General features: G+C 45.6%; 1 protein-coding gene across 1 annotated transcript; it reads left to right on the top strand.

The window, feature by feature from the left end:
- Positions 1-3551: 3551 nt before the first annotated feature.
- On the top strand, positions 3552-21285 carry ACAA2 (acetyl-CoA acyltransferase 2). Its single transcript, XM_058043645.1, has 10 exons — positions 3552-3597; positions 7861-8027; positions 9613-9741; positions 11466-11582; positions 12935-13082; positions 15334-15509; positions 16450-16579; positions 18752-18822; positions 19344-19498; positions 20660-21285. The coding sequence occupies exons 1-10, from the start codon at positions 3582-3584 to the stop codon at positions 20742-20744; spliced, it is 1194 nt and encodes a 397-aa protein (XP_057899628.1). The 5' UTR covers positions 3552-3581; the 3' UTR covers positions 20745-21285.
- Positions 21286-22002: the final 717 nt, after the last annotated feature.

Raw genomic sequence — 22002 nt, 5'->3', positions numbered from 1 at the left:
TGTGATTTCTGCAAATATGATGGCTTTTATCTCAAAAAAAACACTACTGGGAATAAAATAAAATAAATTAAACAATCAAAATGCCCAAGTCACCAGCATTACAGAACCAACACTTCGAATATGAGTTGAGGCATATGCTGGCTGACCTACAAGAAGCATCCAGGACAATGTCCACGTTTCATTTTCACCAGAAAGTTCCTTTCCTTCTTCCTTTTATTTTTTTAATTGGCATTTTGTAGCTGAGATTGCTTATCTTATCTGAAGATAAAGCTGCTGTGAAGCTTTACTGCAGGTGACTGTAGAAAAAGAACATTAGACCTCAAGACTGAATTTTTGCAATCCTACGTTACAAACGTTTTTTTGCTCATGCAGTTTATTCCAAGAATTTCTTTGTATTTGTGAAACAGTACCAAAGTGTGGGCATGTTTTAAGCACAGTGGCTGCTTTTGATCACCCTGCAACTTGAACACTGGAGTCTTTGCAGGACTTGATTCCTCGTTTGTGTGATTTGCAAAAGGTACAAATGAAAAAGCTGCACTTGAAACAATGGTTGTTTTCCTCCATTTTCAATAGCAAATTAGTAAAATTGTGCAAACTTATATTTTCAGACCATTAACCAAAAAATTAGCATTTTATCAGTGCATATAAATAGAACCTAATTAAAATGAATTGCATGAATTTCCATGAAGCTTTTTCCTCAAACTTTATTGATTCACATATATATTACAGTCATAAATGGATCTTTTTTTCTTTCTGAAAGAAATTCTAGCAAGGTAGATGTTAAGTAAAACAATCCACAAGACATAACCCTGATGAGTATCCAAATTATTTCAAGGTGTGAATGCCAGTGGACAAAGACTTTCAGATTAATTTGAAATCAGAAGAAAATAAGTATATTAAAAAAGTGCTACTATATTGAAATCTTTGGGGATATTTTTATTTTATTTTTTGTGGTGTGAAGTGTCATTACCTTAAGGAGCAGAAGGTATAGCTGCTGTCAAAGTTGAATGATATACATGAGTGAATACTGTAGATGAAATACTACTGCTTATAAAATATTTTTCCATTTTGAACAAATCTGTAAACTACACCTTTGTTTATAAGAAAATGCTTGTAATAGTCACTGTAATATTCAGCTGGGGATAAAAAAAATTGTGAAATAAACACTTTTGAAGAAACTGTGGCTCTTGGTCAAAAATGGGAATGCAAAAAATAACCCTTTCCAATATATACTTCCATCCAATAGAAACATTTCTAGCTTATAAACAGAAATTAAGAGAATCACTTTTACTTAGCACATGAAAGGTTTTAGAAGTTATAACCTGATTTCAGAGGTGCTGAAATATTGGCAGCTGATCAGAAATTCACTGAGTGTGGAGTGTTATGGCCCTGAGAGCCAGTGCAAATGAGTGGAGAAAAGGAGAGGAAAAGCCACCCATTGTGCATGTGTGTAAATCACAGAATCCCAGAATGGTTTGGGTTGGAAGGGATATTAAAGCCTGTCCTGTTCCAGGCCCTGCCATGGTCAGGGACAGCTCCCACTGTCCCAGGCTGCTCCAAGCCCCATCCAGCCTGGCCTGGGGCACTGCCAGGGATCCAGGGGCAGCCACAGCTGCTCTGGGCACCCTGGGCCAGGGCCTGCCCACCCTCCCAGCCAGCAATTCCTAATTCCCAATGTGCCAGAATCTGTGCCTGCCCTCTGGCAGTGGGAGCCATTGCCTGGGTGCTGTCCCTGCCTGCCTTGTCCCCAGGGGCTGTGCAGCTCTCCTGGAGCCCCTGGAGGCCCTGGCAGGGGCTCTGAGGTGTCCCTGGAGCTTCTCTGGTGCAGCTGAGCAGCCCCAGCTGTGCCAGGCTGGCTCCAGAGCAGAGGGGCTCCAGCCCTGGCAGCAGCTCCGTGGCCTCCTCTGCACTGGCTGCAGCAGCTCCAGCTCCTTGTGCTGCTGGAGCCGGGGCTGGGGCAGCTCTGCAGGTGGGCTCTCACCTGAGCCCAGGGGCACAGGGGCAGGATCCCCTCCCTTGGCCTTAAATGAGACTTAGATAAGAGAATTCAATGGCAAAGAAAGAAAATAGAGCAAAGCCCTTGTCTCTTTTTAAAGACAATGTTGCATGTTCATTGATTTATAGATTTATTAAATCATTGGAATTATGTAGAGAAAGTACTTGAGAGATTATTTTAAATGAAAAATGGGAGTCTTGACAGGATAACATTTTTTTCTACTAGAAAATTTACAGAACTTTAAATGTGTCCCTGAAGACATATGGCAGTTTTTATTTGTACACAAAATATTTTCACTGCCTTCCCTGTCTTCTGCCTGACAGCCGGCATGGTTCCACTGGAGCAATTATACAGATAAATCATACCTCAAGGTGCATTTCAACCATCAGAACTCTGGAGGGTGGGTTTTGTGGTGTACCTTGGAGGTGCAGATTCCTGGCTGGGAGGGCGGGCAGGCCCTGGCCCAGGGTGCCCAGAGCAGCTGTGGCTGCCCCTGGATCCCTGGCAGTGCCCCAGGCCAGGCTGGATGGGGCTGGGAGCAGCCTGGGACAGTGAGAGCTGGGCAGGGGGTGGCACTGGATGAGCTTCAATATCCCTTCCAATGCAAACCATTTGGGGATTCTAGGATATTTGTGTGTGGTTTTAACTATTTCATATTATCAGAGTGAACCGTGGATCTGTCCTGCTCTCGGTTCTTGCAGCATCCATGGTGCTGCATCACTGAGACCAATACATGTTCATTGCAGCCCACGGAGGGACCGGTTCTTCCCTCTAGTGACCAATATATGATCACAGGCATTTAGCCCTTTTATCCCTGTGGTTCTCATTGTCGGCTGTGTTGGAAAATGAGGGTATCCAAATCCTACAGGTTTCAAACAGATGGGCTGCAAGCAGCTCCTGCTCATCTCCATCCGTGTCCAGGGGAGCCAAAGCTTGGAATTAGGGGTAGCAGTGTGTCAGCCATGGATTGTGCAGGAATTCAGGGGTGCGACCCTCCACAACCCCCTCAGGGAGGTTCATAAACCTCAGCTGCGCCAGGGCAGACTCAGGTTGGACACCATCAGGAATTTCCCCATGGAAAGGGAGGTCGGGAACTGGAACTGCCCAGGGAGGGTTGGAGTGCCCATCCCTGGAGGTGTGCAAGGAGGGCCTGGACGTGGCACTGAGTGCTCTGGGCTGGGTGACAAGGTGGGGATCGGGTGACAGGCTGGACTCGATGATCTCGGAGGTGCTTTCCAACGGAAGCGATCCCACGATTATCTGCAATTAACCGTATCACGGTGTAATTACCTGTGGGGCGGGCGGCGGGGGAACCTCTCCCCTCAGCCATGACCGCCGGCCCTCGCTCCCCCTGCCGCCGATTCGCCAAAACCGCACGGGAAAAATCGAACCAAGCAGAAGCAAAGTATGAAAAACAAACAACTAAAAACTCCCCCCACATTTAAAATAAATTTATCAAACAACTAAAATTACGCGTAGAAAATAACTTTAAGTGAACTGCCTGCCGGCCGCCCCTTCCGCCCCGAGCGTGGCGAATGTGCGGGCCCGGCGGGCGGGCGCGGCACTCGACGGGCGCGGTGTGGCCATGGCGCTGCTGAGGGGTGAGGATCCCGTGCCCCCGCGGATCCCTGGCTCCCTGAGGGGCTCCGGGCGGACTCTGAGGGCGGGAGGTCACGGCTTGGACGCTGTAGGGGCCCCCAAAGCGAGGCAGCTGGTGGGGCCGGCAGGAATTACAAAGTAGAGCCCTCGAGAGCCATTCCCGTGCCTCCGGGGGATCCCTCTCCCCGCTGTCCCGTCCGTGCCTGCTCGGCCTGACAGCTGGAAGTAATTAGGAACTTCCCAAAAATACCTGGCTGCGTGGGGTCAGAGGGTGGGAATGAGGTGCAGAGGGTGGGAATGATCGCCGTAGAGTGGGGAGGGGGCTCAGAGGGTGGGAGTGGGGTTCAGGGAGTGGGAATGGGGTTCAGAGAGGGAATGTGGTCGGGGGGGAATGAGGTTCAGAGGGTGGGAATGGGGAGCACAGGGTGGGAATGGGTAGCACAGGGTGGGAATGGGGAGCACAGGGTGGGAATGGGGAGCACAGGGTGGGGAGGGGGTGCAGAAGGTGAGGTGGGGGTCAGACAGTGTCAGTCACAGCCTCTGTGTTCAGCGCTGTTTTCTGCAGTAATTCTGCAGTGTTTGGCTCCCTGCGTGCCCGACTCAGTTGTGCTGCAAACACATAGCAAGGGGTGCGTGTGTGTCACGTAACTGGGAACTGACTTGTGTGTCAGGAGCAATTTTTCCACGGAAAGGGCTGTCCAGCCCTGGCACAGCTGCCTCGAGCGGTGGTGGAGTCCCCAGCCCTGGAGAGATTTATAAGTCGTGTGGATGTGGCCTTGGGAGTGCTGGGGAATGGTTGGACTCCATGGTCTTAGAGGTCTTTTACAGATGATTCTGTAATTCTCTGTTTACGTGCAGTGATTCTGTGATTCTCTGTTTACGTGCAGTCACTAAGTGACACCTGAACTGTCAGTGACAGGGAGTTTGTCACAGACAGACCCTGCCTGTGTTAGCCCTGATAGTGCAGGATAAACTCCGCAAGTTGCCACAGCTCCTCAGAGTGTTTGGTGCAAAGAACTGATTTATGCTCTGCATTGTTTAAATTCTGTGACTCTTAAAAATGAGGTACATACACCTTTTAAGACCTGTTCTTGTATGAAAACAAAATTGGAATTTATTGCAATAGGGCTTTTTATCTATTTGACAGCACTTTGCTACTCGACAGACTGTACTTAAATAATAGCATACATGTCAGTCATGGTGTGAGGTTGCAGTGCTAAGGTCTATGTAGTCAGCATTGTGTTAATTCTGATGGGTTTGCTGAGCTAGATAGCGCAGAGGGCACCTTGCCCATAATTGTTTGATTTAGTTTTCTGTGCCCGCTGCAGGATTTTCTCTTATCTCAATCCACAACACTTTCATATACCGTTCATGCTTCTCAACTTCCTTTTTTATGTTATAGGTTGTTTTGTAGGCTTTCAGAATAGGATCTGATGAAGAATAATTTTCATACCAAGTGCATTTGAGATGTGTTGGAGCGTTAAGGAGTGTTTCAGTTCCCTGTTTGGCAGCAAGTGATTAACAAAACCGGTTTAAAAAATGTCTCAAAAGTAGTGTTTGGTAAGGATTCAGAGTGATCTTGGCTTTCTTTCCCCAAAAGTTGTCAGATCTCTATGCATTTGGTACTATTCTGCTCTCATGCATTGTTTATCACCTTGGAAAATTGCAGAGACTCTGGAATTTCTCTGATAATGTAGGACAGAACTAATTAATGGGAATTTAAGAAGAGTTGTTAAAGATAAAGAATCCTTTTTCACTCAGGGCTTCAGCCACCCCTTGCTGCCTCTCCTGAAATTCTGGGGAGGCAGTAGCATTTGTAGGTGCCTCTCCAGTCGAGCAAAATTTGGCAGGCTCTGAGTTATGTCCCCTAAGGGAGTGTCTGTGTCCAGCTTAATTCAACATAACACAGACTGTGCTGCTGCTCCTTCGTCTTCTCCTCGTACTGGTTCCGCCCAGTCTTCTCTCTGAGCCTCGAGTTGTTGTTTTATTGAGCAGCCAGAAGGTGAACGCGGGCACGGGACTGATCCAAGCGAAAATGGGGCCCTCATTTTCTGCTGAGCTGGTGTTCAGCCGCCTCAGTTGTGTGACCTGCCCTGGTTTATTGGCCCCGTGGTGCTGTTGGGAAGCGGGCAGCAGTGAGCAGCCTCCGTGAAAGAGAGAGAGGTGGTGTTCATGTGGAAGGAGTGTTTAGGGGCAAAGTCCCATCCTCGCCCCTGCGCTGCTCGTGAGGCAATGCCACGGTGGATGTGACTGAACAAATAATGTGGGTGGCTGACAACCCGGCCAGCAGGGAGGAGAAGGGATTCTTTTGGCTTGGTCAGGGCCCCAGGCTGGTCTGCAGCAAGGCTTTGTGGTCAGTTAGGGCAGGCACAATTTGGAGGAGGCAGGGAATCAGTGGACGGGAGGAGTGGGGGAGAATGTGGGTATCAAGGCCTGTTTTGCTGCAGGAAAGATATGCCATGGAGGGAAGGTTTAGACTGGGTATTGGGAAGAAATGTTTTGCCATGACATGAGCCACTGGCCCAGGGTGCCCAGAGCAGCTGTGGCTGCCCCTGGATCCCTGGCAGTGTCCCAGGCCAGGCTGGATGGGGCTGGGAGCAGCCTGGGACAGTGGGAGCTGTCCCTGCCCATGGCAGGGGAGTTGGGGCCGGATGATCCCTTCCAACCCAACCCATTCTGTGATATGTGTCTGAGGATCCTCCCTGCACATTTTAGATCTCTGCACTGTGTTCAGGCCCTTGCCAGTGGGGAGCCTTGACCTTGACCAGTTTGGAATGTCCTTTTCTAGCAGTCATGCAGCCTGGGGTGCAAATACATGCGGGATGGAGGAGCACCCTCTCTCTGACAAAACAGCCAAGTAACACGGATCAGATGACCTGAAATCGGTGCTCACAAGCAGCTTAATGAGCAGACATTTTCATTTGTCTGCGTCCTTACATCTCTGTGTGTCCCTGCAGCGTTCCCTAAAATAGCTGGGTGTTTGCTGGGAGCTGTGGAAACAGGGGCTGCGAGCGATACGCTTCAACTGGGGGAAAGTTCACAGCCTGCCTCCCACTTGTTTTTCTGCACGTGGGAGCAGGGAGCCAGTGTTCACAGGCAGCCAGGAGATGTTTGCTTTGGTTCAGGGATGGCTTCGCCTGAGCTGGAATTTGTATCCTCTGCTCCTGCTCCGTGCATTTGTGCACAACTGCTTGCACATGGTCTCCTGCCTAGTGAAAACTGGATTTTCTTCCCAGGAGCCAAAAGATTCGTGCTAAAGCAGTTTAGGTGGCATATATATTTCTGGTGGCAGGAGCATGAATTTTTTGATTAGGGAGAGTTTTTCTTAAGCTAAAGTCCTAAGTCCTCAAAGTTGAAATAGTTGAAATGCATATAAAAAGTGTATGGGGGGCGTTGTGCTTTGGGGGTTTTTTGGTGGTTTTTTTTGGTGTTTTCTTTTGGGTTTTTTTTTTGTTCTGGTTTGGTTTTGGGTTTTTTTTTGCTTTGGTTCTTTTTGTGGAAACTATTTCTGCATATAAACCAAAAATCTGCTGATTTTTCTAGGATGAGGGAATGGCCTCTGCTAAAAGCACTGTTCCTTGTCTGATTTTTTCACAGGTGTCTCCTACAGGATTTCCTAGATGTTGCTGGCATGTTTTTAGTGCATTAGCACTAATTTTTGATGCATGTGGCAGCCTACTCCGACTCCACATTTGTATCCAGCCTTACTTTGTTGTCAAACCTCACTGTATTTCCAGAATCTTCCCAGCTTTTCTTTCTGACTGTTAATTCTTCATGCCTTCCTTGTCTAAAGCACCATTCATTATTTATCTCAAACTTCCTGTGTTCATGTTGCCTATTCTTTAAAAGTTTTGGGTTAATTTGGGGTGTCACCTGTTGCCCTGTTCTTTTAAGTTGTCCTGAGCCTGCTGTTCTTTACATTCTTGCAGCGAATTTTTTCACACGTTTTTTTTGCGTGTGCTTATTGTTTCGCATTCTTTTCTGGAGGAGGAGAAATTTGATGGGCTGTTGGTTTGTCCAGTGTCATTGGAGAGGTAGCACTGTCACCCTGCAATCCGCTGTCACTTTTAGAAGAATCTATAAATGTTGGAGTCAGAAATTAAGCTGCCCTTCTTTTACCCTGTGTCCGCATGGTTTTATTTCGCGTCCTGTAGTGACGCTCGCGCGCTGGAGGCTGGCTTGGCGCTCTGCTGCGTGCGAGGTGCTGTGCCTGTGGATAATTTGTGCCCCCACACGCTGGGTGTGTGTTTCTGCCCCCGCTGCAGGTGTGTTCATCGTGGCAGCCAAGCGCACTCCCTTCGGCACCTACGGGGGGCTGCTCAAGGACTTCTCGGCCACCGACCTGACGGAGCACGCCGCTCGAGCCGCGCTGGCCGCGGGCAAGGTGCCCCCCGAGATCGTCGACAGCATCGTCGTGGGCAACGTCATGCAGGTTGGTGGCCTGCGAAGTCTCCTGCCCGGGGGCTGTTTCGGGCACCCTCGGTGTGGCCCTGTGTGCCTCTGCCGCGGGCTGGCAGCCAAAGGGGTCGGGAGCGGTTTGCAGGCTAGTGTTTCTTGCTTGTGCTGGAGTTGAGGGATGTATCCTGTGTGATTTGTGGTGCTGTTGGGAGCAGGGCTTAGCTTGCTTTTTTTTAGTGCCAGAGGTCGTTTAAACCAGGACGAGCTGACCTCCAAAAAGTATGTGTCAATTAACTGGTTAGTTGCTAATCCCAGTATGTTTCCCTGGTTTTAATGGCTGGAGCTGTGTGACTCAGTGATCCGTATTTTTTCACAGAGTTGTATAAATCCCTTTCTGTGTCAAGCCTGTAAGTGATATGAGTCAATTTCTCCTGTGTTTTCTATAGTTTTTTTTTTTTGAGTGAATGTGAGTTTCCTTTGAACTGGAAGGATTCATGCTTTGATTGGCAGAGACATTTGGACAATCATGTCTCTTCCAAAGAGGATGCTGTTGTATGCATTGCAGAACTGCAGTCACCCACACATACAAATGAGGATCTTTGTTATAGGCAAGACAGCAAAGAACATTCCTACCTTTTTTTTTTTTTTTGCTTTGTGTTCTGATTTCACCATTACTATTAAGTGTGGGGACTTTTATTTTGCACTGCATGTTTCAAGGATGCAGAAGAAGCAAGTAGCTGAGAACTTGGACAATAAGCAAAGAACAAGGTAGTATTCCTTCTTTGCATTTTCATCCAAAAGAGTGGTTTCAAATTATTCTGTCTCCTACAGCTACCATCTAAGCTTCTTTTATTCAGCTTTTCAATTCTGTAAGAGCTGTTTGTGGCCTAGGAGAACATTGCTGCACTCAAATCTCTTGTAGTGCTTTCACATAAAAAATAGCCATCTCCTGATAAAGTTTCTTTTTATTTTGAAAGTACATGTCTTTTCCTTTGCATCATACTTCCCCATCCCAGTAGATTTTTTTTTTTAATTCTGGTTTATTTATATTGTTTGATTAAATTTAATAAACTGTGAATGTGTGACTTCTTCAAACTCCTTCAGCAGAAGTGGCTTCATTATTTTTTTTTTCTGAACTTGCAATAGTATTGCAGCACTGTTCACAGAACTTTGTCTTTATGATACGTTTTAGCTTAGGGCACGTTCCCCAAGGGCATAGGTGTTCTCTCTGGTTTTGGGAGGCCTTCCCTTGTTAGTCTGAGCAATATTAATTTACCTTAAAATAATTGCAGCTCGCCTGGCAGGATCTGCCCTTGTGTCAGCCTGCTGTGTGGGTGCTGTTTTGAAAATAAAGGATAAGGGAAAAAACCATAAAGTTTCTGACTTAACACACACTGTCTTTAAAATTCATATTAAGACAGTGACACTTTCAGATCCTGTAGGATAGTGTCTTTCTGAGCTCAATCAAAGTGCTTCTGGTGAGCGGTAAGATTTCTGCTGAACATGCACCATCTTCTGCCTGGGATGCAATTACACCATTCTGACTTTCCATCAACGCTTTTTTTTGCTTTCCAAACCAACGAGAGTGTGACAAAACATCTTTCCTGTTCTGCCTGCAGAGCTCCTCAGATGCCATCTACATTGCAAGACACGTTGGTTTGCGAGTGGGAGTTCCCGTGGCTGTCCCTGCCCTCACTGTCAACAGGCTCTGTGGCTCTGGCTTCCAGTCCATTGCCAATGGCTGTCAGGTACAAAGCTGTGTTTCTGTGTCAGCTGTAGCTTTTGTTAAGGTGTAGAAACGTGTCCTTTGTGTTTGGGATGAGTCTTCACACGGGTTTTTGATAGAGATTTCTATTGTCCAGCACAGTTTTCTGCAGGAGTTCAGCCACCACAGTGCCCCATTGTGTGGATGTTTCTTAAAATCCAAGTATTGTAGTAATTTTTAGTTTAATATGAGGAATGCAACAAGTGTTAGCTAGTGAAATGGAGCTCAGCTGTGCTATAGTTGCATCCCACAATCCTGTTTGTATGGACTGGAATTACTGGACTCCAGGAGTCTTTCATCTCTTGATCCTTGTTTATATTCTCACCTGCCTAGCTGTGTAAGCAGCAACCTGTGCTTTTCAAGTATGCTTTTGTTCAAAGATCCAAACCTCTCATGGGTTAAGTAGTTTATGAGGTCACTTCTTTTAAAATAGAAGAGAATCAGCTTCTCTTTGAGGAGTTGGCCAAAGCCATTGAGTCAGAGCACAGGGATTTTTATTTCATTTGCTCATACATTGCTTTTATGAATACTTGAACAAGCAGATTGTTTATTGTGTGGGATTTTTTGGTTTTCCTTGGCTAAAGAATTATTTTAGGCCTGATATTCTAGAAGAAAAAATATGAAAAATGTGGAGATAAGGTTACATGTTTGCAATAACATCCACCCAGCTGTTTTTACTAGTGCGTTTTGCAGAGGCCAGACACATGTTTGCCCACACTGAAAAAATCTGCTGCAGAATGTGACCACTTTTACTGGAAGCATGGTGGTGAGGTCCTTTTCAAAGATGGCATTTCATCAATGCAGCCTGTGCTGCTTAGGTGCTCACAAAGTTTTTTGTAGCAGTAAAGATCATCTCAGCACTTATTGCTGCACACAAGTTATCAACTAGGAATCTCAAATGCATATCAAGATCACAGAATCATGGGCCTGTTTGGGTTGGAAGGCACATCAAAGGACACCCAGTTCCACCTCCCTACCATGGGCAGGGACACGTTCCACTACCCCAGGTTGCTCCAAGCCCTGTCCAGCCTGGCCTTGGGCACTTCCAGGGATGAGGCAGCCACAGCTGCTCTGGGGTAATTTAATTTTCTTTCATTCTAGTTCATAAATAACCTCAAAGTCCAACTCAGTGAAGCATTTTAAGGAAGCACTATTCTTGAATGCTTTGATGGTGCATTTAAGAATTGGGGCTTTTAGGTTTTGTGTGCTTTGCCATTGATGAATTAATGTGTTTTGGGTACTTACTTTGGCAGCTACCTAGCTATTGTCTTCTAAAATTATGTCCCTTTTTTTTGAACTGTAAGATCTTACTTCAGGTTTTGAAGTGTAATTTGTGTTCCTTTTGAGAAGAGTGGGAGCTGAAAACCACAAGCACAACCATTTGTGAAGCAAACCACACCAGCATGCGGATGCCTGATGTCTTTGTTCCTCTGCTCTGTCATGTGTGCACACCCATATTCTCTTCTTCCCTCATGGATGCAGTCATTCTTTGCTGAAGGGAAGAAAAAGGGACGTGGCATGAAGGAGACAGACCCCACCATTAACAGAAGGGTAAACCCTTCATCCATGTACACACATGGCTAAGCTTGCGTTCATTCTAAGTTCGTTGCTTTGTAGGTGACAACCTCTTCTTTTAAAACAGTTGTTATTCTCTTCCTCAAGCAGCCAGCTAAATCCTGGATGTGTTTTGTTTTACTGTGTTGACAGGAAATCTGCCTGAATGAGTCAGAAGTTGTCCTGTGTGGCGGAGCTGAGAGCATGAGCCAGGCTCCTTACGCGGTTCGGAAGGTTCGGTTCGGAACCAGACTAGGAGCAGAGCTCAAGGTACTTCCTTTGCTCTGTGAGCAAAGCATTGCTTAGAATCAGGATTGTAGGCAACAAATCCTTGAAAATGAAATTATTGGAGATTAGATCCAGAATTTGTACTTTAAAGCATTTATCTAGTATTCAGACAGTATCAAAACAGTAGGTTCAGGCCATTTGGTGAAGTGTGCCAGTTTTCCAGCTTTTTCAAAACAATTTTTGAGTTCCTGTTCCATGTTAAACATACCAATAAACTCTTGGACAAAATTTAGTTCACTTGCTACATTCTGTGCAAGTACTATGTACAAAATGTCTGTGAAGCAGAGGCACACTCATTTAGGCAAGGCTAGTAGTGCTGGCAGTAGGTAGAGAGACTGGTAAAGAGCATGTATACCTCCAAGCTGTGAGCATCTCTCAATTTCAAAGTGGAACCTTGAAGTTAAATCCATTGACCAGTAAGTTATATTTACATTTTCTTCTGAAGATAAGTTCTGAGTGAATACTGTGGAAAATACTTTATCAGCAGGATAAACTGAAAACGTGTCACGACTTACTCAGTAGGTCATAACTGACATCAGAATGCAAAATTAGGATATTTCAGTGTTTCAGCCCTTTGGATTTTTTTCCCACACCATATTTTCATTGTGAAGATGGTGAATATGATGTCCTTGATTTGTTCTTGTGTGGCACAGGTCCTACTGACAGCACCTTCACAAAGTTGCTGATACACCAAGTAGGTGCAACTGTGTTCTTACCATAAAGATAACTGAATTGCACAGTGACAGGTGAATGAATGGCTTATCGTGCAGAACTTTACTGCTGACAGAGATAACAAAACCCATCTGAACAGACTGGACTTACTTTTATCAGGTTGAGTGAAGGTAAACTTGGGTATCTTGAGATGTCATACCCACAGAAACTTTTGACTCTAGCAAGGGGATTCTACCTGACATTAGAGAAAGAGCTAAAGAATCAGTAGGTTGTTGTGCCTTCTCACAGTGCCTCCCATTTCCTTCCTGGCAAGCAGCAAGTTTGCTCACAGGACTCTAATAAATAATTAATACAGAAGCGAAATATGCTGAAATACTAAAAATCTATTTTTAAAGCTTTCCCCAAGCCTCTTGGGGCCATGTGTAAGTGGAAAGAATCGCGCTAGAGTGTAATGGAGATTAATTACAGTAGCGCACAAGAGCTTGCACACTGTTTTTCACTATGTTCATTCTGATAAATCAGTAAATTATCTGTAGATAACCTGAATTAATTCTACAAAGAGCCATTAGTTTCTAAGAGACTGCTGAACAGTTAGAACCTGTCAGTAATTAATACAGGTATTGCCGCGCTTTCTGATTTCCTTCTTCTGGTGTTCCACGCAGCTGGAAGACACGCTGTGGGAGGCCCTAACAGATACCCATGTTAAAATCCCTATGGCAGTGACGGCTGAGAACCTGGCTGCAAAGTACAGCATCTCCCGGGAGGACTGCGACCGCTACGCGCTCAAGACCCAGCAGCGGTGCAAGGCCGGTGAGTGAATCGGGCAGCGGAGGTGTTCGCGTGGCACCAGTTTCAAGTCCAGTCAATTTTTAGCCTTGGTTCAAAGCATTCCAAGGTTTCTCTGGTGCTCTTGTCCTTCTGTTTGCATGCTGTAATTTGTGATTTTGCTGGCCCCATGGTAAAAATAATGCACTCTTAGGGGGGTTGGCTTTGACAGTATGCTGAGTGCGGGGTTGCACCTCTCAGAAGGTTTAGTGGGAGCCCCTTTCCACTGCCTTCCTGTGCCTTCCTCAGGGACATTCCTTAGCTGTTGAGGCAGCAAACACCACTGGCCAGTCACGGCCTGAGCAGGATTCATGTTGGCGAATGTCATTTGCTGGTGCCCCTCTGGTGGGATGCAGCATTGTCCCAGGCATGCCTGACTGCACTCCTTTCCTCTGCACGGCAGAACAGTCTTACAGAGTGACCCACATCCTCCTTGTGTGCCAGCATGTGCTGTAATTCATCTAAATCCTTCTGCTTTCTTTTGCAAATTGAATGTAGTTCTTGAATGCTTGAACAGTCGGAGCAGATGGAATCTGAAGAGGGGATATTTGTTTAGGAGCTGTGTTTTAAACTGTTCTCTGGGTGGTTTACGTGCCCGAAACCATAATTCAGAGGCATTCGGCTCTGAGCCTGCAATGTAAGAAGGAGCTGGAGCTGCTGCAGCCAGTGCAGAGGAGGCCACGGAGCTGCTGCCAGGGCTGGAGCCCCTCTGCTCTGGAGCCAGCCTGGCACAGCTGGGGCTGCTCAGCTGCACCAGAGAAGCTCCAGGGACACCTCAGAGCCCCTGCCAGGGCCTCCAGGGGCTCCAGGAGAGCTGCACAGCCCCTGGGGACAAGGCAGGCAGGGACAGCACCCAGGCAATGGCTCCCACTGCCAGAGGGCAGGCACAGATTCTGGCACATTGGGAATGAGGAATTGCTGGCTGGGAGGGTGGGCAGGCCCTGGCCCAGGGTGCCCAGGGCAGCTGTGGCTGCCCCTGGATCCCTGGCAGTGTCCCAGGCCAGGCTGGATGGGGCTTGGAGCAGCCTGGGACAGTGGAAGGTGTCCCTGCACATGGCAGGGGTTTGGATCAAGATGGATTTTAATGTCCCTTCCAACCCAAACCATGCCAGTTTCTGTGGCTCAGTTACTGTGAAATTCAGGCCAAAATCCAGTAGAATGTGCAGTGGCCATCCTGGGACTCAGCATACATTGGAGGCCAAAGGTGAACATAAGAAGGAAAGATCTAAGCATGGTTTTAGATTCTAATGACAGTGCATTTTAACAGCTGCACTCTTGAGGGAAGATTTTGTATTTTTTCTAATGGATGTAGAAGTGCTTTTTGTAACTTTTCTTCATCGTTTATTACCCTTCCAGCTCGTTCCTCTTGTTACCTAACTCCTGCTATTACTGGAGCCTTTGCTAGAAACTGTGTTTCTTGTTTCCTAGGATTTTACCTTGCTGTTTTTATTTCTGCATGTAGGACCGGGTCATCTTATCCCACAGTAAAGAGAGAAACCTGTGTGTAATCAGGAAAGAAAAAGGGTTTGAGGCATTTATTGAGAAGTCCAGAGGTAGCTAAACAACATCAGATCTGACAATTTCAGTTTTAAGTGTCTGTCTGGTGTTTTATTAGGCAATCTGGCCAGATGCTTTTTTGGGCATCTTAGATACCTGCAATGACTTGAATTTTTTTAGGTTGTTTAGGCAGCTGAATCCCATTCTGAGATCTTAGTTTGACAGTGAGAGCCCTTGGAGGATCACCTTGAGCAGGATTTTGATTGATGTACAGTATCTTATCAACAGAAACAATGTGGCTCAAGAGGTTTTCTGCTCATTCCTCTCTGAGTGAGATTTACATCTTGGCCATCTGAGAAATGACAGAGCTGTAAAATAAAGCAGCAGTAAAGGGGAGTATCTACTAAAAATAAACCTAGTGGTTTACACAAAAAAAACCAAACAAGAAGGAGTTCAGCTGTTGAAACCTGACATAAAGTTTCAATATTTGAGGCTTTCTTTGGAGAAGTTTGACAGTGTACGTCTATGGTTTTTACCCAACTTCTTAAAATAACAAAAACCACAAAAAAAACCCCAACAATAAATAAGGAAAATAAAGCATAAATATTGCTGTCCCTGAACTTTTGGTTCAAATAGAGCAAGAAGCTGTGTGCGCATGAAAATATGATTGTTGGTCATGCTGGGCAACCATCTTGATGTTTTTATCAGGTCCCTTTTATTTTCCTTTTTGTGGTTGCAGCTAATGATGCTGGCCACTTTAAGGCTGAGATGGCACCAATTGAGGTGAAGACAAAAAAGGGTAAAGAAAGCATGCAAAAGGACGAGCACCCCAAACCCCAGACCACCATGGAACAGCTGACAAAACTCCCGTGTGTCTTTAAAAAGGATGGAACAGTCACGGCTGGGAATGCTTCAGTGAGTACATCACACCCTTGGGCTGGGCACGTGTCCCCTCTGTGGTTCTCCAGATTTATTGCCACTGTTTTTATCTCTCACCGAGTTGGCTCTCAGTGGTGTCTCCTGACAAAGATGACTTCTAATTCTGCAGCTGAATGCCCCAGCTGACTCTCCTAGCCTTGTGCCAGGTGATCCTGGTTGGTGCCAGGGGCTCCTTCAGTCACTCCTAAGTCCTAAATTTGGTTCTATGGGCTGCCACTGATACTGCAGTGAGGCATTGGCATTTCCTCCTGAGCCTTGAGTTGTGCAGTTGGTGGCTGCAGTGGCTGTGTAGCCACTCTCCTTCTTTGGGGGGCAGTGGTAACTGAACGTCTTTGCTTCAAACCTACATTTTTTTAGTGGCCATACTGCTGCTACTCATCTTTGTACCACAGCTACTGTCCTCTCTCCCCCAAACCACATTTTGCTTTTACCCAGAACATACTCAGTGCTTAGCAGCATGTCATTATGGACTGTTCCTCTCACAGTCATTATCTGAATTAATTGATTAAAGTTCTTTGGGCCAGATGGAGTGCTGTGATCATACAGTCTGAATTCATGCCTAAAATAGATCATAGCCACAGTAAGTGTGGGTGTCTGTAAAGCATCTTTTATAATTAATAGCACATATATTATCCATTATTAATAGTGTTCTTGCAAGTCAGCAGAATCATATTTCCAATGCAGGGAACACTTATTTTTCTTTTCCAGCACATTGGAATTCATGAAACATTTATCTATATTTAACTATCTTTCCCCAGCCTCAGAAGAGTGATTTGGTTTTGGTTGTTTTGAAGAAACATTGTTAAATGTTAATTATGGTACCTCAGACTCAAGCCCCTTTTTGGGGTTAAAGAGTGTGAGGATTTTTTTGTTTCTTTGTATTTTCTCACTAAGAATGCTTCTCTCTTACTGCAAGGGTGTGTGTGATGGAGCTGGTGCAGTCATCCTTGCCAGTGAATCAGCACTTAAAAAGCACAGTCTCACTCCTCTGGCAAGAGTAGTAGCTTATCACTCAGCTGGCTGTGACCCTTCCATCATGGGCATTGGTAAGTTGCAGTAAAGCACAGTTTTATGGCATCAAACAGCACTAAAATGTTCTTGTCATGGGCATTCTGAAGGAAAGAAATGTGCTCAGGCTGGTGGCTCTGGAGGTGTTTGTGTGTCCTGCCGTCCATCCTGCTGTGTCAGTCCATCCTTGTTGTGCAGAGGGATGGATTTGCTCCTCATTTTGGCTGGAGGGGTGTGTGCAGTGCCTGACCCACAGTAATAGCATCAGCATGGTTCCCCGGGCTCTTCTTCCCTTTTTGTACTGTCTCTCTTAGTCAAGAAAACAAACACACATTTTTTAAAAACCATTTTCTCCTAAAATTCACTTTCATTTGCTGTGAGCTCTAAATCCCTTGATAAAATGTGTAACTATGAGTTGCCTGCCTCACCTGTTGCTGATGGAGTAATGTAGCCTTTCAGCAGTTTCAGTGACTCAACTGCTTGGATCCCAGGATATGCATCTGTTCATGTGTTACTTGGAAAACCAAAAACCTTTTCTTGGTTGCTTTAGTCCCATATTTTCTGTTTCCTCATTAGGTATTTTCTGTTTCCTCTCTTAGTGCAAACAGTCCCTCAAAGCCAATCCAGACACCACAGAATTTTCCCCCTCACTTTAGTTTGCAGACAGCATTGTATCCCAGCATTGCTTTTCATCTGTGTGTTCTGTTCAGAGGAGCTGTTGTTGGCAGGTTCTGGGTGCCAGTAGAAATGCAAATGAGGCATTGTCAGATTTGTTTTCCTGCTCAGACTGTCTGACTGACACAGAGCAGGAGGGAGGGTTTTCTTTGCTGGACTTGGTGCTGGCATTGTGCTTCCTAGACCAGCCCCTTCTCTCTAGTTCAGGCAGCTCTTCTAGCTTGTTTAAAAACTTCATAAATCATATGTAGGATTACTTAGTATCCCAACTCCTTCACACCACAGCTTGTCCCCAGCAGCTCAAAGAGACCAGATGAGGTTCATCAACCTGACAGCAGCAGAACTGACAAACAGGAGCTCAGTCTGAGCCACTGTCCTTTCACATACTGATAGCAGGTCCTGTCTCACAGTGTTCAGTGAGAGAATCCATTGTTTTAAAAAAGAGAGAGAGAGGGGGAAAAGTTTACTTGGCTGTCATTAGGGGTCTTTGTGTTGTCTCCATGAGACCCTCCCATTACTCTTGATGCGTAACAGGCATACTAAAATCCTTCCCTAATAAGATGCACTTAGTATGGTGTTAAGCTGCCTGGGGCTCCCTGAAACTCCACTGAGCTCTGAACTGGGTGCTTATTTCTTTTAATTTTTCTGTCTCTTTGGTAATATACTTAATTTTATGTATTTATTCTTTGAGCTATGTGTTTTCATCGCCATTTTTTGGCGATGTGATTGCATTTAGGATTGTTTTAGAATGGAATGATCAGCCACCACCCAACATCTCAGTATGTTTCTCCTACAATCACATACCTGATTAACCTTTCCAAATTGTCTTTGAGTGTGTGTGTTTCCTTAGGTAGCTGCATTTGAGGTTAATTTCCCTTCATAGTTTATATTAGGTTATAGAAGGCAGCTTTCTTCCAGAGGACAGTGTTGTTGCCAAACTGTTAATAACTGAAACTCAGAATCTTGCTTTTTTCAGTTGTCCAAGACCTGGGTCTGAGGGAGCATCTAATTGTTTGGAATAAACTAGTTAAAGGTTTGGCTTTTTATTAGAAGATTTTCAAATATATTGAGAACACCAAAACAACAATAGCCATAACTAAGCACATGACCAGCAAACTCTAGAGCAGCCTGTGTTTTTCTTATTTTGTTTACCTGGAGGCTGCAAGTTGTGAGGAAAGAATAAGTGGAACCACGAGTATGGGGAAGGAGAATGCCTCAAAACCATTGTGAAGTTGTTTTATTTACCTGGGGACTGTCACTTCTCTTGACTCAAAAGCTCTGTGTGCAGCAGTAGTGACACTCTTAGATTTCCCTGGCTGCATGTTGGCAAGGAGACCAAGTAGTTTTGAGATTTAGGAGCTCTCTTACCACCTGTTAAAGCAGGTTAGTGACATATCCAGAATTCATTATCTGCACAGAGGCTTGTGAGAGGGGTTCTCATGAGGCTTTATGAATTTGTCCTATGTAAAACAAGTTTCTAATACTTAATTTAATAATTTTTTAAATTTAACTAACTGCATATGATTTCCAAACAGGCCCTGTACCTGCAATTACAGAGGTTTTGAAGAAGGCAGGACTGACCCTGAAGGATATGGATTTGGTAGAGGTGAGATGTTTTTACAAGAGCAGTGATTTTACCCCTGATCTTTTTAGCAGGAGGATTCCACTCATGCCATGTAGGTGTTCTTATCTGTCAGGAGCCTGCCTGACCTCTGTCCATCCAATTTCTGCTGCACAGTCACTACAGAAATCCCAGGCACGTGGAAACTGGAAATGGTGCGATCGCATTCCGTGGAACAAAAATATCCTCATGTGACATGACGTTTTACTCCTTTGGCTGGACTGCTCATGTTTTTAGTTAGTGATACATGTGAGCAGGGTCTTTTTCTGTCAGAGCAGCAGGCTCTTCATGGACCCACTGTCTCAGAACATACTGTACTTTTTTTTTAGAAAATTCACCTTGTCTTGCTTAGTATTTGAATTTAGTTGGGTTGGATTGACACATGAGTGTTGGCTGAGCATGCTGTTATAGACACAGCATTTGACCAGTTCACCTTATTTATTCTTGTTTGCACACATACTGCTGAAAGCTGGTGTTGAAGTTCTGTCCTTTCTCTGGTGCTTTAGGTGAATGAGGCATTTGCACCTCAGTATCTGGCTGTGGAAAAGGTGTTGGGCCTTGACCCTGAGAAAACAAACGTCAATGGAGGTGCCATTGCCATCGGCCACCCCCTGGGGGCCTCGGGCTCACGGATCACAGCTCACCTGGTGCATGAACTAAGGTATGAACTCAGCAGCTGCTCAGCATGGGTGCGCTGCTGGCAGGTGGATTTATGCCTGCTGACATTTTGGGCACGGATGCCATGTGACTAAACTCTTCTGGTCAGCCAGCCTAAAACTCTCCTGGCTGGAGTGGGCCACTTTCTGTGTGAGTTTGCCACTTCTGTGCTGCAGGGCAGGTCCTGCACTTGCCTCACATCCCATCCTGTTGTCATGACAGCATTTCTCAGTTCACCTAGATCTGATCCAAGCCTACTGGAGCCTGTGGGAAGGTTTCCTTTTTTTGAAATGGCCTTTGAGCAAAGTCTATTCTCTTCTTAACGTGGGCCATCTCATAGAATCATGGAGTCCTAGGGACAGCTTCCGCTATCCCAGGTGGCTCCAAGCCCCATCCAACCTGGCCTTGAACACTACCAGGGATAGAACAGCCACAGCTGCTCTGGGAAACCTGTGCCAGGGCCTCATCATCCTCACAGCCAGGAATGCCTTTCCAATATCCCATCTGTCCCTGTCCTCTGACAGTGAAAGCCATTCCCCCTTGTCCTTTCCCTCCCATGCATGAAGTCCCCCTCCAGTCCTTTAGCTACTGGAAGGGGATGCTTTAAAAGACTTTGTTGTCACATTCTCTCTCCTTTAGCCCATTTTCAGAAATTCTGGCTCTTTTGGATTGCCTAATATGCTTAGCAGCATTTTCATTCCCCCCTCAGGGTGGAGATCACTGTGTCTCTTTGCTTGCACTTGCAACACTGTCTTAGTGCTCAGCCGTGAGACTTCAGATCATTTGCACCTTGCAGAAATCTGTTTATTGGAGCGTGGTTGTAGAAAACGTAGCGTTTAAATCTGCCTCAGCAATGTTTTTAGTTTAAAAACTATTCCGGAAATGTTCAGGTGGGGTCTAGTGGAAGAAGTTTGTGCCTGTGGCAGGGGCTGGAACCAGACAATCTCTAAAGTCATTGTTAAGAAATATTTCAACAGCACTTGAGACTTCATGGTATTTTACTAGAAAAATAACAACATAGACATTCTAAAATGTCATTGTCAGTGACACCCAATTGGTAGCTGGTTTCCTCTCATGAAATCAGGAGAGGAGCTGCTGATTTTATGAGAGGAGACCAGCTGCAGTAACCTGCAGTAAGTGATCCCCTGTTTGTGTTTCTGGGCAGGCGCCGCGGTGGGAAGTACGCGGTTGGGTCAGCGTGCATCGGCGGAGGGCAAGGCATTGCTGTGCTCATTGAGAACACAGCCTGAGGCCTCCTGGGCACTGCAGCTGCTGATCCCCTGAGAAACCTGCCTCTCTGACACCAGAGCATCGCTGCCTGCCTTTCCTGCAAGGTAAAGGAACAACTGAGAAGTCAGAATTCTGAACAAAAGAGATTCATTGATGTCTGTCTTACTAAAGGAAGTGCAGCATCAATATAATTTCACACTAATGAAGTATTTTCTAAAAGCCTCTTTTCAATCAATGTATTTCTGTAGGCAAAATTATTTTCATTTCCTGAGGAAATTGCCTGTCAAACTTTCACCCAACCTGCCTTAAAATAGCAGTCAGTGCAGCTTCTTAAGCAAGTATTGCTTATACTTATTTCAGCTACTGACACTGTCTGGTACATGTGCCTCTTCTATTATCAGGAAATGTGAAAATGCAATCAGAGACTTTCTGAAGTATATATTGATTGTAGATTGGTGGTTGTTAACCTGTACCCTGCTGTTCTGCAAGGGAAGAGAACAGAAGCTGAAATTTTCATTGTGCCTCCCAAAAGAATAATAAATACAACACACAAAGGAAAAAGACTTGGTGTTCTGTTTGTTAGTTTATTTTAAATGTAAATCACTGTGAGAATTGTTAGTTTTGGGAAATCAGTGTTGGGTTTTGGAGAGAGTGTTTCTTTTTGTTGAGGAATAACTGGTGTTTATTAGGTAGTTTCTAGAGACCTCCAGCAAATCTGCCAGCCCCCTGAGAAGGGGCACATTCACTGCACGCACTCAGCATCTCTTTCTTAAAATTCCTCTGATAGCACCACCCATATTTCTTGGGACTGCTGGTGTGGGGCTGTTCTTGGCCACTTTGGGAGGTGCAGCTCTGAGGAAGCTGCCTCAGAGGCCATGGAGTTGGAGTTGTGAATCGTTTGACAGGGCCAGCATGACACTGGGGTGAAATGAAGTCTTGGTGCTCGCTGGAGTCCTCCAGGCTGCTGTGAGCAGCTTGCAGCTTGCTCTGATGTGCATGTCTGCATCAGGTGCTCACTGGAGAGAGCCCTGCCAGAGACAGCACACACCTCTCCATAGCACTGGAACAGCAGCAGAGACTTCAGCCTTTACTCCTTCTCATCCTCCGTCAAATATTCCTTACCAAATATTCCTTACAATAAACCTCTGCTGGCATGGGAGGATTGTGAAAGGCACTCAAACCTGTCTGCCTAGCCTAGCAGGAAATTCAGGCCAAGGCAAGTGTTGCTACAGCTGGTGGATAACAATTGAAATATGCTGATCATCTTCCCAGGGGTTT

This window comes from Melospiza georgiana, chromosome Z (assembly GCF_028018845.1).
Source record: "Melospiza georgiana isolate bMelGeo1 chromosome Z, bMelGeo1.pri, whole genome shotgun sequence".
Classification (NCBI taxonomy): domain Eukaryota; kingdom Metazoa; phylum Chordata; class Aves; order Passeriformes; family Passerellidae; genus Melospiza; species Melospiza georgiana.
Note: the sequence above shows the minus strand (reverse complement) of the source record. Positions and strands in the feature narration are given on the sequence as shown.

Coding starts and splice junctions, on each gene's coding strand:
- ACAA2 (XM_058043645.1), top strand. Junction 8,028..9,612: donor TCGTGGGCAACGTCATGCAG/GTTGGTGGCCTG, acceptor TTCTGCCTGCAG/AGCTCCTCAGATGCCATCTA. Junction 16,580..18,751: donor CCCTTCCATCATGGGCATTG/GTAAGTTGCAGT, acceptor ATTTCCAAACAG/GCCCTGTACCTGCAATTACA.